A 13,341-nucleotide genomic window follows, 5' to 3' on the forward strand; every position below is an offset into this window, starting at 1 on the left:
ACGTTTACAAAATTTTTTCTATATTGACGCTAAAATTTTTTTTTACAGTTATTTGAAAAAAAAGTTATCTCACCTTGTGTAGGGTTTTTTAACCTTAATAAAAATGTTATGAATTTTCAACTTCAAAATTCTCTGTAAATTTTGGCGATTTTGACATATTTCGTTAACACATTTGAACTTTAAATGCTTATATAAACAAAAATTGTGACTACCTAACGATTATTGATTTTTTTTACTATGATAAGTACAACTTATAATAAACCTTGTACCTATTAAATTTAAAAAAATGTTTTGAAAACTACTAAATTTTTACTTTTGACTCTCCAAAGTACAAACTAGATTCAATTTCCTTTTCAAAGAGTGGCCGAAGTTGAATCAATGCACTATTGCTATTCCAAAACGTGATGACAGACAAAAAAAACATATCTTTGTAAAATCAATACATTCAGAATCTAAAATTATGTAAGCTTTATTTTTTTGTTTAGACTTTAGACCTTTGAAGTTTAAACATGAATCTAGTGTTAACTGTTAATATTTACAATAAGTTGGCGTTGACTCGAAATTTAATATAACAGTGTTAGTATAATTATATGAAGTATAATAAGTATAGTTATACAGAAAACAGAATATCCTGTGAGGATTTACCCACTGCGATATCTCCTGAAATAATGGAGATATCATAATAAATTCTGGTTTTTTAATAAGATTCACAAAGCCAAGAACTAAATATTTTACGTTTTATTCGTTTTAATCTAAAATAAAATAGCTATTTTAATGTTTTGGTAAAAAAAAGTTAAAAATATATTTTTTTATTTAATTATTTTCAATAAAATTGAAGATAACCATTTGTAGAGATAATTTTTCTGAAAATATTGGCGTTTAACATTTAAAAAACTGTGAATTTATTATTTAATACGATAGTGGTATTATTTTATCAAACATGTGACCCGTATGCTTGTACGGCCGGCGAACTAATCGGCCGGTTTCTCGAAACTAGAAAAAATATTAAAAATTAGGAGATAAATGAAATTAAGATATTGAAACATCAATATTTTCACCAAAATTAACTATATAAAATGGCTATTTTCAATTGTTTTGAAAATAATTAAATAAAAAATATATTTTTTAACTTTTTTATACCAAAACATTAAAATAGATTAAAACGTAAAATATTTGTAGTTTTTGTCTCTGTGAATCTTTTAAAAAAACCAGAATTATGATATATTCGTTATTTTAGGAGATATCGCAATGGGCAAATCCTCACGGGACACGCTGTATAGTATAACAATCTACCTACGCAATAGTCGCAATATCAGCATTCTGCACGTAGCTCGCAGGACCATTCATATGAAAATAATTTCTGTAGATACCTAGGTATTTATATAATTTGTCAAACAACTATTTATATATTTTATTATATTTTATTTTCTAATATATATAGACTATGACTATAGCTATAAGGTTTTACAATTTGACATATATTGTTGAGATTGCAGTGTTCTTTTTATTTACTATTACTATTGATTAGTCTTTTACTACACACACAATAAAATCCTCACAATAAAAAATACCAGAATATTATTTTCAAGTTTTTAACAAAATATATTTATGCAAACTTTGTTCGTTGTTGTGTCGAGGTGCAGGTGCAGCTGCAGCATACGTCATTTCGTGCACGCTGGTTGATCGAATACATTTTAAGGAGTAAGTATGCAACCTTTTTTACTTTATAATTTTTTTCTTTTCGTTTTAACCATTAACCACATGTATACATATACGTAATAAACTAATAATAATTCATCAATATTTTGACGTCGAAGGTTTGACTGTTTGAAAGACAATATTATATTGAATTATTATATAATAAATGCTTAAATTGTCATATAATAAATTCAAATATCGACAACTGAAGTATTGTATGTTTGTATTATTATGTTAATAATGTTGCATATTGTTACTATCATATTATTTTATTACCTATTTAAAACATTAAAACTTATAAAGGTTAATTTTATTAAAAACTTAATATCAGGTAAATTTGAATCTTACCCCTGAAGTAAAAAAGAGTTGCATAAACGGGCGTAAAACAATAACAAAGACAAAGATTCGTTGTAAATTATTATGATATGATGTGTATCTGGTAATGCATATACATTTGCGATCCGCGGGTTGTTGAGTGTTCGCAGGTGATGATAGAAAAAATGAACCTACTCTCACTCTCCTAATATTTCACAGAAACTTTGATCTTAGAGTGAAATGAGTAAATAGAACGCTATGCTAGCTATATAATATATATATAGTCGGCGCTCGCCGTTCGATTGGTCGAAGGCTGGACGCCTCTCCTGGGATCCGGTCCCGCCCCTCGCCAGGATCAGCGTTTCGCCGAGGACTTGCGTGATTAGGTCGCTTAAAAACGCTGCTCGCCAACGCACGTCAGTATCGCTTACCAGACCACGCGCGTTTTTCGCTGCCGCTGCCGCTGTCGAATTTCGATCCATTTTGTCGTCATAGTTGCAATGTCCCAATAAATGCACATCGTCTATATTATAGCATACTTATTAAATGTGTGACAATAAAAATAATAATCGTATCGAGCAGAATTACGATTAGATTTCTTAACTCTTATCGCCTAGAATCGATATTATTTTGCTCGGAAAATATACCGTAAAACCACGGCACATATGGGAGACTAAGAGCAACTGCTTTCATTTCGATCGTTAATTTATTTGTTATACACTTATATCTACACTAAAGTTATAAACTAAAACATAAATATTTTCGTTTTTGTTTTTACTTTTATTGTGTATTCGAATAAATTATGATCAACAGTCCGCGAGAACAACAGGTGCAGGACGAACCGGTAGATCATCCGAAGATACTATCGTCTGTAAGTACTCAGCACACTACATAATTCAATCGGATAACGTAATGATAATGTTATAATATTGTTGAACCAAGGTTAATGTTTTACAAAAATTATAGAAATATAATGACACGTTTCATATGTGATATGTATAATAAATAGTATCTAATTGATACTATCTGATAATATCTGATTGTTTTTGCACCACATACAAGGATGAGGACTCTATGTTTTTTTTGCAATTTTATGTACCTACTTAATCAAATACAATATTATTAAATACTCGTGATTCACACATTGCGACTATATATAATAATCTGTATGACTATTAAATTATAAAATTATACAAGGGGATACGTTTAAATGTCTATACACTCATTATTTAAGAACATTTTAGCTTTTTTGATATATTAAGTTTTACGTATTTTTATGTAATTTCAAAACAGCGTTGTTGAAAAAAAAAGTTATACTTTTTACAAATCGTTATGGTTATAATTTTTAAGTTTCTAACTTTTTTGAATAACGAAATTCATTTTTATGTATCAAAGTACTCAGAAAAATTGTCTACTTAATCAGTATTATTTATATAGTTTTAATGAATATGGAGATAAGTTAAAAGAAATGTAATTTTTCAAATTGATATATTTGGTATATAATTAAAGTTTAACTTAATTACTTAATAAGCTTTTTTACTCATAATAAATAAAAAAATAATTGTATAAAAATAATAAAACATTATAATGATTAAAATTCACAAAATCGTTAAACAAATTTAGCATTCATGTAATTACATATGTGTATATGCATATTTTTGCAATATATCTATATTTGTATCGTTGCAATTATCATGTTTTTCATTTTTAAAACAAATAATAAAATATATATTATATAATAATATAAAATTATTATATATTTATTATATACATATTGAGTATAATAATGTTAAATTTCAAAATAATAAGTATATATTTCATTATTCATTGTATTTATATAACATTTGTAAACACTTGTAAGCAGTAGCATGAGGAATTTATATCAGATATTATTTAGATATCGTAGGTTAGGTTAATCTTAACGATACCTAATAACCTACATCATATGGCTAAATAATATACTACAATATACATAGTATACTCTAGTATATGGATACCTATAGTACACCTACATTATTATTATTTGCAATTCGTATATGAAATTTAAATCATTATTTGATATAATCTATTTAGAACATTAAATCCTTCAAAAAAAATATGCATTTATTTATATATAGTACACGATTCGATGAAATAAACCATCAAGCAGCTTCATTTCAACAGCATGTACATTTGTGATTTTTTTTTGAATTTTGTTACATACATTATTTTGCGGATAATGTGCGTGATTTTGCGGACAACCAGTTTTTTAGAAAATCAAAAAAAAATTTGCAAAAATTTAAAAAACTACTTACTTAAATGTATATACTTAAAATATTATAATAATATATCCATTAAGTTGTATGTAAATAAGTACCAAAAGTCAGAAAAATTGATACAATTTATAAATTACTTCAAATTGCCAAAATAATAATAATTATAGATAAGTAGGTAATTACGTAAAAAATCAACTGCAGAAATAATTTTGTTGTTTTTTTCAGTCGCGCTTATATAGGTATAAGGGAGCACGAAACATTTAGTTGTGTCACTGCAAGTGGGGTCTTCACTCATCATATATACATTTTTTCCGGGGGAATCTGATGATATATTATGCGTGTATTATACTCAACATTTAATGTGCAACGATCGTATATACTGTATACAGTAATTCGTATAACTATATAAGTCATTTTCATTATCGACGCCTATCTCAGCACCCCTTATATATATTTCGTTATCGTGGTTTATTCTAAACTCGTAAATTGTGTTCGTTATGAAAAAAAAAAACAATATATTGTACTATGTTTATGTAGTTCCTTACTACATTGTCACTTTCCAAAGAGGGCGCAACAGTAAAATCAGTAGCCTCTTGTCTGTGTGACACATAAAGTGATAGACTCCAACTTCCAAGTCCGTTATGGTTGAACGCACGGTAAAAATTAAAGTATCCTATAACCTACTCAAAATTATTAAGAACAATAAGAATAGTTAAATCGTGATTTTTCAAATAATCGATGATACAACAAACAATAATTTTCTAAAATTTATACATTTTTAAACAAATTTTGTATAAATAAGTCATTGATTTAATTTGTCTATGCAAGCATCCATTTTATTGTTTTCAGCCATGTTTTCACTTAATTATCTTAATATTGTACGAGATATATAAAAACTGATTTTCATTATAATATATTATATTATTTTACTTTACACTATAATGTAAGTACCTATTATATAGGTATAGGTATATCGACATATCGTATTCGTATATAATATATATGTTATATTATATTTATATAAGACAAAAACTAAAAACCGATTTTACTATTGCACTCTTCTTAAACGCAAATTTGAACGAGAGTGGTAACGACTGACACATATTATGTATATACTATATACCACAGGGGAGCAAAAATCATCATGGTACAGGATATCTAATTTGACAAAAATGAAAAAAAAATCGATCGAGACGATAAAAACAAAAATAAGAATTTTTAAATAATATTTCAAATGTAATGCAAATCTGAGGGTAGCGGAAATGCACTGTGGAAAGTTTCCCGCCTAACCACCGAATCCGTGTTCCGCGACGTCTGAGTTATTATTAGTCACTATATTATTATTATAAGACGCGCTTTGCGAGACCAAGTAAACCGACGGCGACGCAAAGATGAAGAGGAAGGACAGTTGGGAAAAATAAATGACTTTTCAAAAGCCAAATCGTATAGTGCAAACTGAATTAGAAGATGTTGCCATCACCGTAGTTGGAAGATTTAACTCCAAATACATACAGCAACCATTCGACTACACACACCACATATACAAATACACTCACCGCTAATGCGATTTTGCCACAGCGCGGTTTTCCAGTCATTTACGTTCATTTCCGGACGTCGCGCTGTAGTGTTTCCGGCAGTTACGGGCTGCGTTGCGCGTTTTCAAATCAAATTTAATCATAATTTTTGCAATAAAATGTAAATCTTCAACGTTATATATTGCTTTACCGTAGAAGTTAAAAGTTACAATAACCTATAATAGTTGGCCAAAATAACACCGTTGACACAGAATTCTCAGTATTCTCGTTTGAATTTAGCCAAAGTAAAACAAACCGTTTCATATTTTTTGTGCCGACATTTTTTTCTTAAAATATTTACTTTCCATAATGTATTTACTATCTAGTATTCTAGTATATAATCAAACAAACTACAATAATAGAAACTTGATATTTTGTACAAATATTTTTAAGCTTTTAATTATCCTAACAGAGTTAGATTTTGTTAAATTATATATTATAATGTATTAATATATATAAATTATATACCTATTGGCTATTATGCATGTCATATATTGTGTTTGTTTTATTAATATTATATCATTTTATGAAAATGAACTAATTTAATAATGTGTAACCGTGTAGCTGGGCAGAGCTCATATCATATTATGCTCCCGCACCACTTTAAAGTTTAAATTATATTAATTAATAAATCTTCATAGGACATACGTTTTATACTTTATGTATAGAATATGTCTTGTATCTAAGTAATTAGCAAACATAATATTATATATAAATATATAATTAAGTAGGTTATAATAAGGTAAAAATAAGCTAGAGAAACGGGGAAATATAGACAGATCGCGTTTTATAAATGTGGATTTAATGTGGGCATAATGCTTATTTGTAATTGATACGAATGAAATCATAACATAGACAATTATTTTTTCAGTTTAATAACCGAAATCCGTCGTTCACAGGAGCAATTGAAAACGGTGAAATAGAAATTGACAAGAGAAACGGAGTATATGACGTGCCCCAACAAACTGGTAAGCGAGTGATAATACTATATTATAAGATTTATTATATTATATTTTCGATTAACATGTTTCAAATATGTATAAATGTATATTACACAGAAAACGTATACGTGCATTTGTCGAGTAAACCTATTAGCCAAATGCTAGAAAACTGGAATCAAGAAGGTAAGAATATGGATATCATAAATATTTTACACATATACTTATAACTTATCAGTAGTATGATAAACACACATAACATAATAAAATTAATGACGACTGTAGCAGTGTCTTAATTAGTCCTATATCTCTTAAAACATAATACATAATTAATATGTAAAATTATAATTTGCAAGTACTAAATGACTATAGAAATATACTAGGTATATATATATATTATTCTTTCACGTTTCAATTAGCCATAAAAGCGTAGTGTTCCCTCAATATCATGTATCATTGGTAGCATATATACCTATCGGCTATTATAGTATTATTGTGTTGACACTATATTACTTCGGAAAAGTACATTAACGCATATTATTTACGTGGACAATAAGTATTGATCAAGCGGTATAGATAAACTTTGACACGTGCTTGATAGAATTTGTTTACCTAACACATGGGTAAGAGTTAAGACTGCGACTCTTTTGTAATACACAGTGATAAACACAATATTATATAATAATTATTATAAGATCGTCTTACAGCTAAACGTAAATCGGAAAATATCGTTTGTGTAAAATTTAATTTGACTGTGGACTATAAGTTGTAACCTAAACGGTGGATAGGCTATTTTATTATAATTTGAAATTTATTTTACGTAAACAATAAAAATAAAAACATTTTAGCCAAATTAAAAATATCGATATAATAATGAAGTGTAAATTGTATTAAATCTATTCCTGTTGTACTACTATACTATTGCAGTTCACAACTATTAAAAATATGTGGGTTTAAACTATCTCATTTAGCGAAAGTGACAATACACATCGTACAATACTAAATATAATGAATAAGGCACGGAACTTAATGACCTAAAAATCTTTAAAAAATGCATACAAACATTTTTTTTAAATGACCACAAAAATACTAAAAATGACTGTATAATGATTTAACATTTTTAAAAATTTACATTTTACAAAATGTACGTTTTATACAATTCATCTATCATAAATCGTAATTATTATTAATAATATTAATTACATTTTAACACACGTGTGCACTGGGCTTAAAATATTACTGCTTACAGTTTATTAAATAATCGTACATCGCGACAACAAGCGATAAAGATAATGAACGTCAATAATCCGTGTTTCAATAATATGTAACTTTCAACAAGAAAAATGCAATGTAACAAAAAGTACAAAAATTAATACAATTCTCCAAAAATACTAAAAAGGACCGTAAAGCATAAAATTCACTAAAAATGCTAAGTAACAATTGTACCATTAAATTCTATATACAAATCAAATTTCTGTAAAGACAAGCCTCGAATGTGAGCATTAGAAAAAAAAATGCAAATGCATCAAGTCCCGAGCTCTAATAATGAGTGAAATGTACCTATGTGTATGCTTACTTTGTTTGCGTAGAAGAATTCTGATTTTTTTGAGTCGACTAATATATAGGTCTATACGAGTATAATACATTACATGACACATTGTTACGACGGTTTATTTATATATTATACTCACTATATGTCTATGTATAAGTATAATACACAGTTATACGAAGTCGTTTGTCGACAACCGCGGCGCAGATTGTCTTTGAAATATGTAAGGGACGACTTCGACGACGACACTGTGGTGTCTCGCTGAGAATCTACTAAGTGGAACGGTCTAGCGGGGGGTAAAACGTTTTAAATTTTATTTTGTATTTTTTTTATTATTGTACTTTGAATTTCGATTAAAGGGCACTTTGATCACATCACATGCAAGCATGACGTGTATGTCGATACATAATAATATCTTATGAGAAAACGGAAATAATATAATGCATCTCAAATATATATATATATATATACATATTAAATATAAGGTATATGTATAAAACCTACACAGTACACATATGAAAGTATAAAAGTATATTACGGTTATCTACTAGTAAACAACTATGTCCATTGTCCACTCTCCGTGTTGTACACGAAACAGAAATAATCATATTTTTGAGTTTTGGATAGTCTTTGGTACCTATTAATTATTTGATTGAAGTCAATTCCGACCAATAACCCTTTTTTCAATAGATATGATCATAAAAATGTTTAAAAGTTCTTTTGAAAAAGTACTCTTTAAATATAATAAATATTTGGTTTGACCGGATTTATATTTATACTTGCGTTTATTAATCATTATTGGTAGAGTACTTGTAGCTCTAAAGAGTCACCAATTATGTATTTCAACACTCAAAATATGTATTTTTAAATTAAAAACAAGATTTTTTTGCATTATTATAATGAATTTATTTTATTTAGTTACAACTTACTTTATAACTGCTGAGTATCAACTATCGATCATATTTTTTGCAGTAATCTATCTATAAAGAAAATTAATAAACGAGAATTTAACTAAATTGACAATCGGTTCTAAAAAATCTTATGAAAAAATGTAAAAAATAACATTTAGTAAATAACTATATTATGGTAAAAATTAAATTTAAAACAAACAATTTTGGTTGTATATATTGAAAGAAGTGCTCGAGTGCTACTCGAGAAGCCTACCCAATTCGCCGTATGGGTCAACCCCCCCCCCTTCTGGCTACGCCACTGTTAAAAATAGTACTAAATAAAAAAACAATTAATTAATAAATAATATAAAGCGATATGATACACTGGTACTTGTTAGACTAAGCGTACACAATGAAATAAGTTATTTATTGCAAAAAGATACGATAATAGTCAATGGATAACAATAATCATATTATATGCATTAAAATTAATATAAATAAACAACTATTTCTGACAAACTTTCGTTTCGTATCGGGATAAGTCCGTGCAGTGTTCGAGGTCGATCGGATGTTTGAATGTTTCGATCTTCTAACAAAAACCATTTATAAAATTATTTCATTATAAAAAAATATTTATATAATAGATATTTTAAAGATCCACAAGAAAATTTGACTCGTCATGGCATTATCTTATTGTTAAAAATAACAATAATAATAATTTATAATTTTAGATATATCTATTTGGCAAATTTATTTTTTTGTACAAAAAATATTAATTAAATGTGTAGATTTACGAGGAGCCCATCGGCATAAGCACAGGTGAGGGCCCACAGGGCATTAGTAATATTCTTTTTTCTCTATGAGCTCATCCGCCTCTGTAAGAGTATTTCAGTTATTTCAGTATTTCAGTAGTCCAGTTAATAATTTAGAACCCGAAATAATTATTTAAATAATTTTTTATATTTGTATAACACTTGTTGTTTTTTAATGAGAATTTGAATTTTAAAATATCTGTGTATAACAAAATTATATTTATAATATGGAAATTGATACGAAACTAAAATATATAACCATTTATTATAATATGGATTAATTAATTTAGTATGGTTTTCAGTATTGTCGACAAGAAAAAACTATACAATTTGATAAACATATATAATACATTATATTATTGTATTATGGTCTGCTGAAGTGAATCTTAACCCACGCAAAAGCGTATCAAAAGATCATCTCTTGTGCGAATAATTCTGATATGATAAAATGTATACAGTATACCTATATATAAAATATAATATATATACATTTATAGATATGGACACAGTTGCTTCGTGTATAGTATAGAACTATACACTATAGTCAGTAAATGGTACTTAGTAGTATTAGTATATAGTTGTAGTTGTTGTAATATTAGTTGGGGTTAACGAAGGGGTATATATGACGGCTATTATATATAGACGATCGTCCCTATTGAAAAATCAACCGAATTATACATAGTCACACACCCTCTGTAAATCACGAGGTCAAATTTATGGGTCGGAAAACTTATATACATTAAACATTATGTATACATAATGATATGTGGGCAGCTGTTTAACGAAGAGGGCTTTCAAGCATTGAAATCTCGGTGTAAAAACATACAAAGTTATAAGTTCAATTATTTTTATAGTAAACATTCATTATCTCAAAATATACCTATTAATGTTGTTGATAATAGTTTTTCAACATGATTTGGATTAGTTACAACGCAACATTAAAAAAAACATTATAATATACACATATTAATATACATATTAATATACACTTATAATATACATATAAGTTTTTACTTTTTTTAATGAAAACATTCATAATCTTATATTCCTAATCAAAATATTTTTTCTGAGAACTGCGGTATATATAAATTAAATGTCAAATTTTTAGCTAATTCTTTTATAAGTATCTGAAGTTTAGATATAAGCACTGGAATATATATAATATATGTAATTGTACAAACATTTTGGAGGTAACCCTAAATCTGTAGGGGCGCTCACGAATTTTCTCCCATCTGACCCTCGAATTGCCTCCCGTGATTTTTTTTAAAAAGGTTACTCGAATTGCCTCCCGAAAAAAAAGTAGTCGAAAAAGTAGTGACCCTCTTGTACTGGAATCGCCTACGATGGGTATAATTAATCGATTTAGGTATAACCTTACATATTAAATAAACTGAGAAAATAATACATAAAATAAATATTTTAGTAAATAGACTGTCAGGTGTAATAATAATAAATATAGTCAATACATAAAATAATTTAGACGATGTTAAAAATTGCAGAGTAAAAATTTAAAAAAAAAAGTTATAAATATTTTAGTAAATAGACTGTTTTGTCTTTTTCACTAATAACACTAATAACGTTCATTTTTATAACACTGCGTGTAATTGTTATTTGCGAAACTGACTGTGTTGAACGGTGATGACGGACTAATCTTTAACTGATAATCAGTGATCGACAAGATTGTTGCATTTGACAAATTAATCTGCCTGGGAAATACTGTATGTCTTAAAATATTAATTTTTGAACATTATGGAAATCGATATCATCGATATCATCAAAAGTAAAAGTATACTATGGGAGGCAATTCGAATAGACTGTTTGGGTATACTTGAACTGCCTCTGAAAACACTCGGAGGCAATTCGAGTGAAAAAAGGTTACCTACCTAAATTTGGGAGGCTATTCGAGTGTCGCCATCTGTAATACTTCATTCTTTACAAATAAACTTAAAATATTATCATAACTTATTATTTATACCTACTTATTTAAAATTCGTTTTATTGTACCAAACAATAAACAATAATAATTGTAAAATTAATACTTATAAACATGTAATTGCAATTAGTAAATAACGCGGCATTTCAAGCAGCTATTGGATAAACATTAAATAAACTTTCCAAATTTGTAGCGTAAATCTTAAAGTCCATCACATATAAGTGTAATTAGAATAAAAGTTCAAAACTTCTGATAATCCAACGAATAGGACTTGCTCGCTATAGGTTGATAGAAGAAGAATCACTAATAATCAAAAAATATAGATATTCACATGTTTACATAGATATTAATACGTACGTAGGTAATAAAAAAAAATCCAATGTATTAAATCAAAACGTATCGTAACTTAAATCAGTATTATAATGTCGACCTTGGTCATATAGGTATTAGCAAATACCTATAACCTACTATTGGATAATAAATTGCTATAGTTGCATTTACAAGTAGAAAAAAAATAATTGTCACAACATATAGGGTCAGGGTGTCCCCCCCAAAAATCGCTTTTTTAAGTTAGCTACAAAAACATTTTATTTTTCAAACACATTTTAAAACCAAATTGTATTATAAATTGTATTTATTAAATAATTTATACCTACGAATGTAAACAGTCAATCAATATAGTATTAAAGTATTAAACATATATTATATAATATACATGATATAAAGTGTACATAATTGCTTTATAGTTAATAGTTTATACTATAATAAATGTAGGTCATAATATTTTAATTTTATCTTACCATCAATAAAGAAATCAAAATATTTCCAATCAATACAGTAGTTTAACATTCGATTTATAAGGCTGTTTAAAACAAAAATTGTCACTTATGCTTCTGGGTAGTACGAAAATTACGAGTGATTATTTGCGGTACATTAAATTAGGTCATTTGCAATATATTTGGATTGCCAATAACGTCATTCAAAAGTTCATGTATAAAATATAATATTTCTATACAATTACGTCTAGATTTCAATTAAATCATTTTAAACTTCTGTCGCTTTACTTCTGAAATAGGCTAATTGTCAGATTTAATTTATGTCTTATTATAAAAACTATTTTATGTTTATGTTATATATTAAAACATTTTTTTTAGACCGCGCAGCAGTAGTGTACCAACAAAATTCTATGAAAACTGAATTGAGATCACCCGCAGATTGTTGCGGTAGGTCTACGAGGTATTTCACTGATCATTACTACCCGCACTCGCCAACCAATTTCAGGTAATTCGTGAAAATGTAATATATGAATTTTTTGTAGTTGATTAAAAAGGTAAAGAAAGTATAAATAAATATTATTTACTTACAAAAATGTATTAT

The 13,341-nt window shown here is 27.4% G+C and overlaps 1 protein-coding gene across 1 annotated transcript in view; it reads left to right on the forward strand.

Annotated features, from left to right (window-relative positions):
* Positions 1 to 2,409: 2,409 nt before the first annotated feature.
* LOC132918147 (uncharacterized) overlaps positions 2,410 to 13,341 on the forward strand; it is a 33,459-nt gene continuing 22,527 nt past the window's right edge. Inside the window, exons 1-4 of the mRNA XM_060979263.1 lie at positions 2,410 to 2,884; positions 6,714 to 6,810; positions 6,901 to 6,966; positions 13,119 to 13,245. Coding sequence (XP_060835246.1) covers positions 2,816 to 2,884; positions 6,714 to 6,810; positions 6,901 to 6,966; positions 13,119 to 13,245 — 359 coding nt within the window. The 5' untranslated portion in view covers positions 2,410 to 2,815. The remainder of the gene's footprint in view (positions 2,885 to 6,713; positions 6,811 to 6,900; positions 6,967 to 13,118; positions 13,246 to 13,341) is intronic.

This window comes from Rhopalosiphum padi, chromosome 1, assembly GCF_020882245.1.
Source record: "Rhopalosiphum padi isolate XX-2018 chromosome 1, ASM2088224v1, whole genome shotgun sequence".
Lineage (NCBI taxonomy): Eukaryota > Metazoa > Arthropoda > Insecta > Hemiptera > Aphididae > Rhopalosiphum > Rhopalosiphum padi.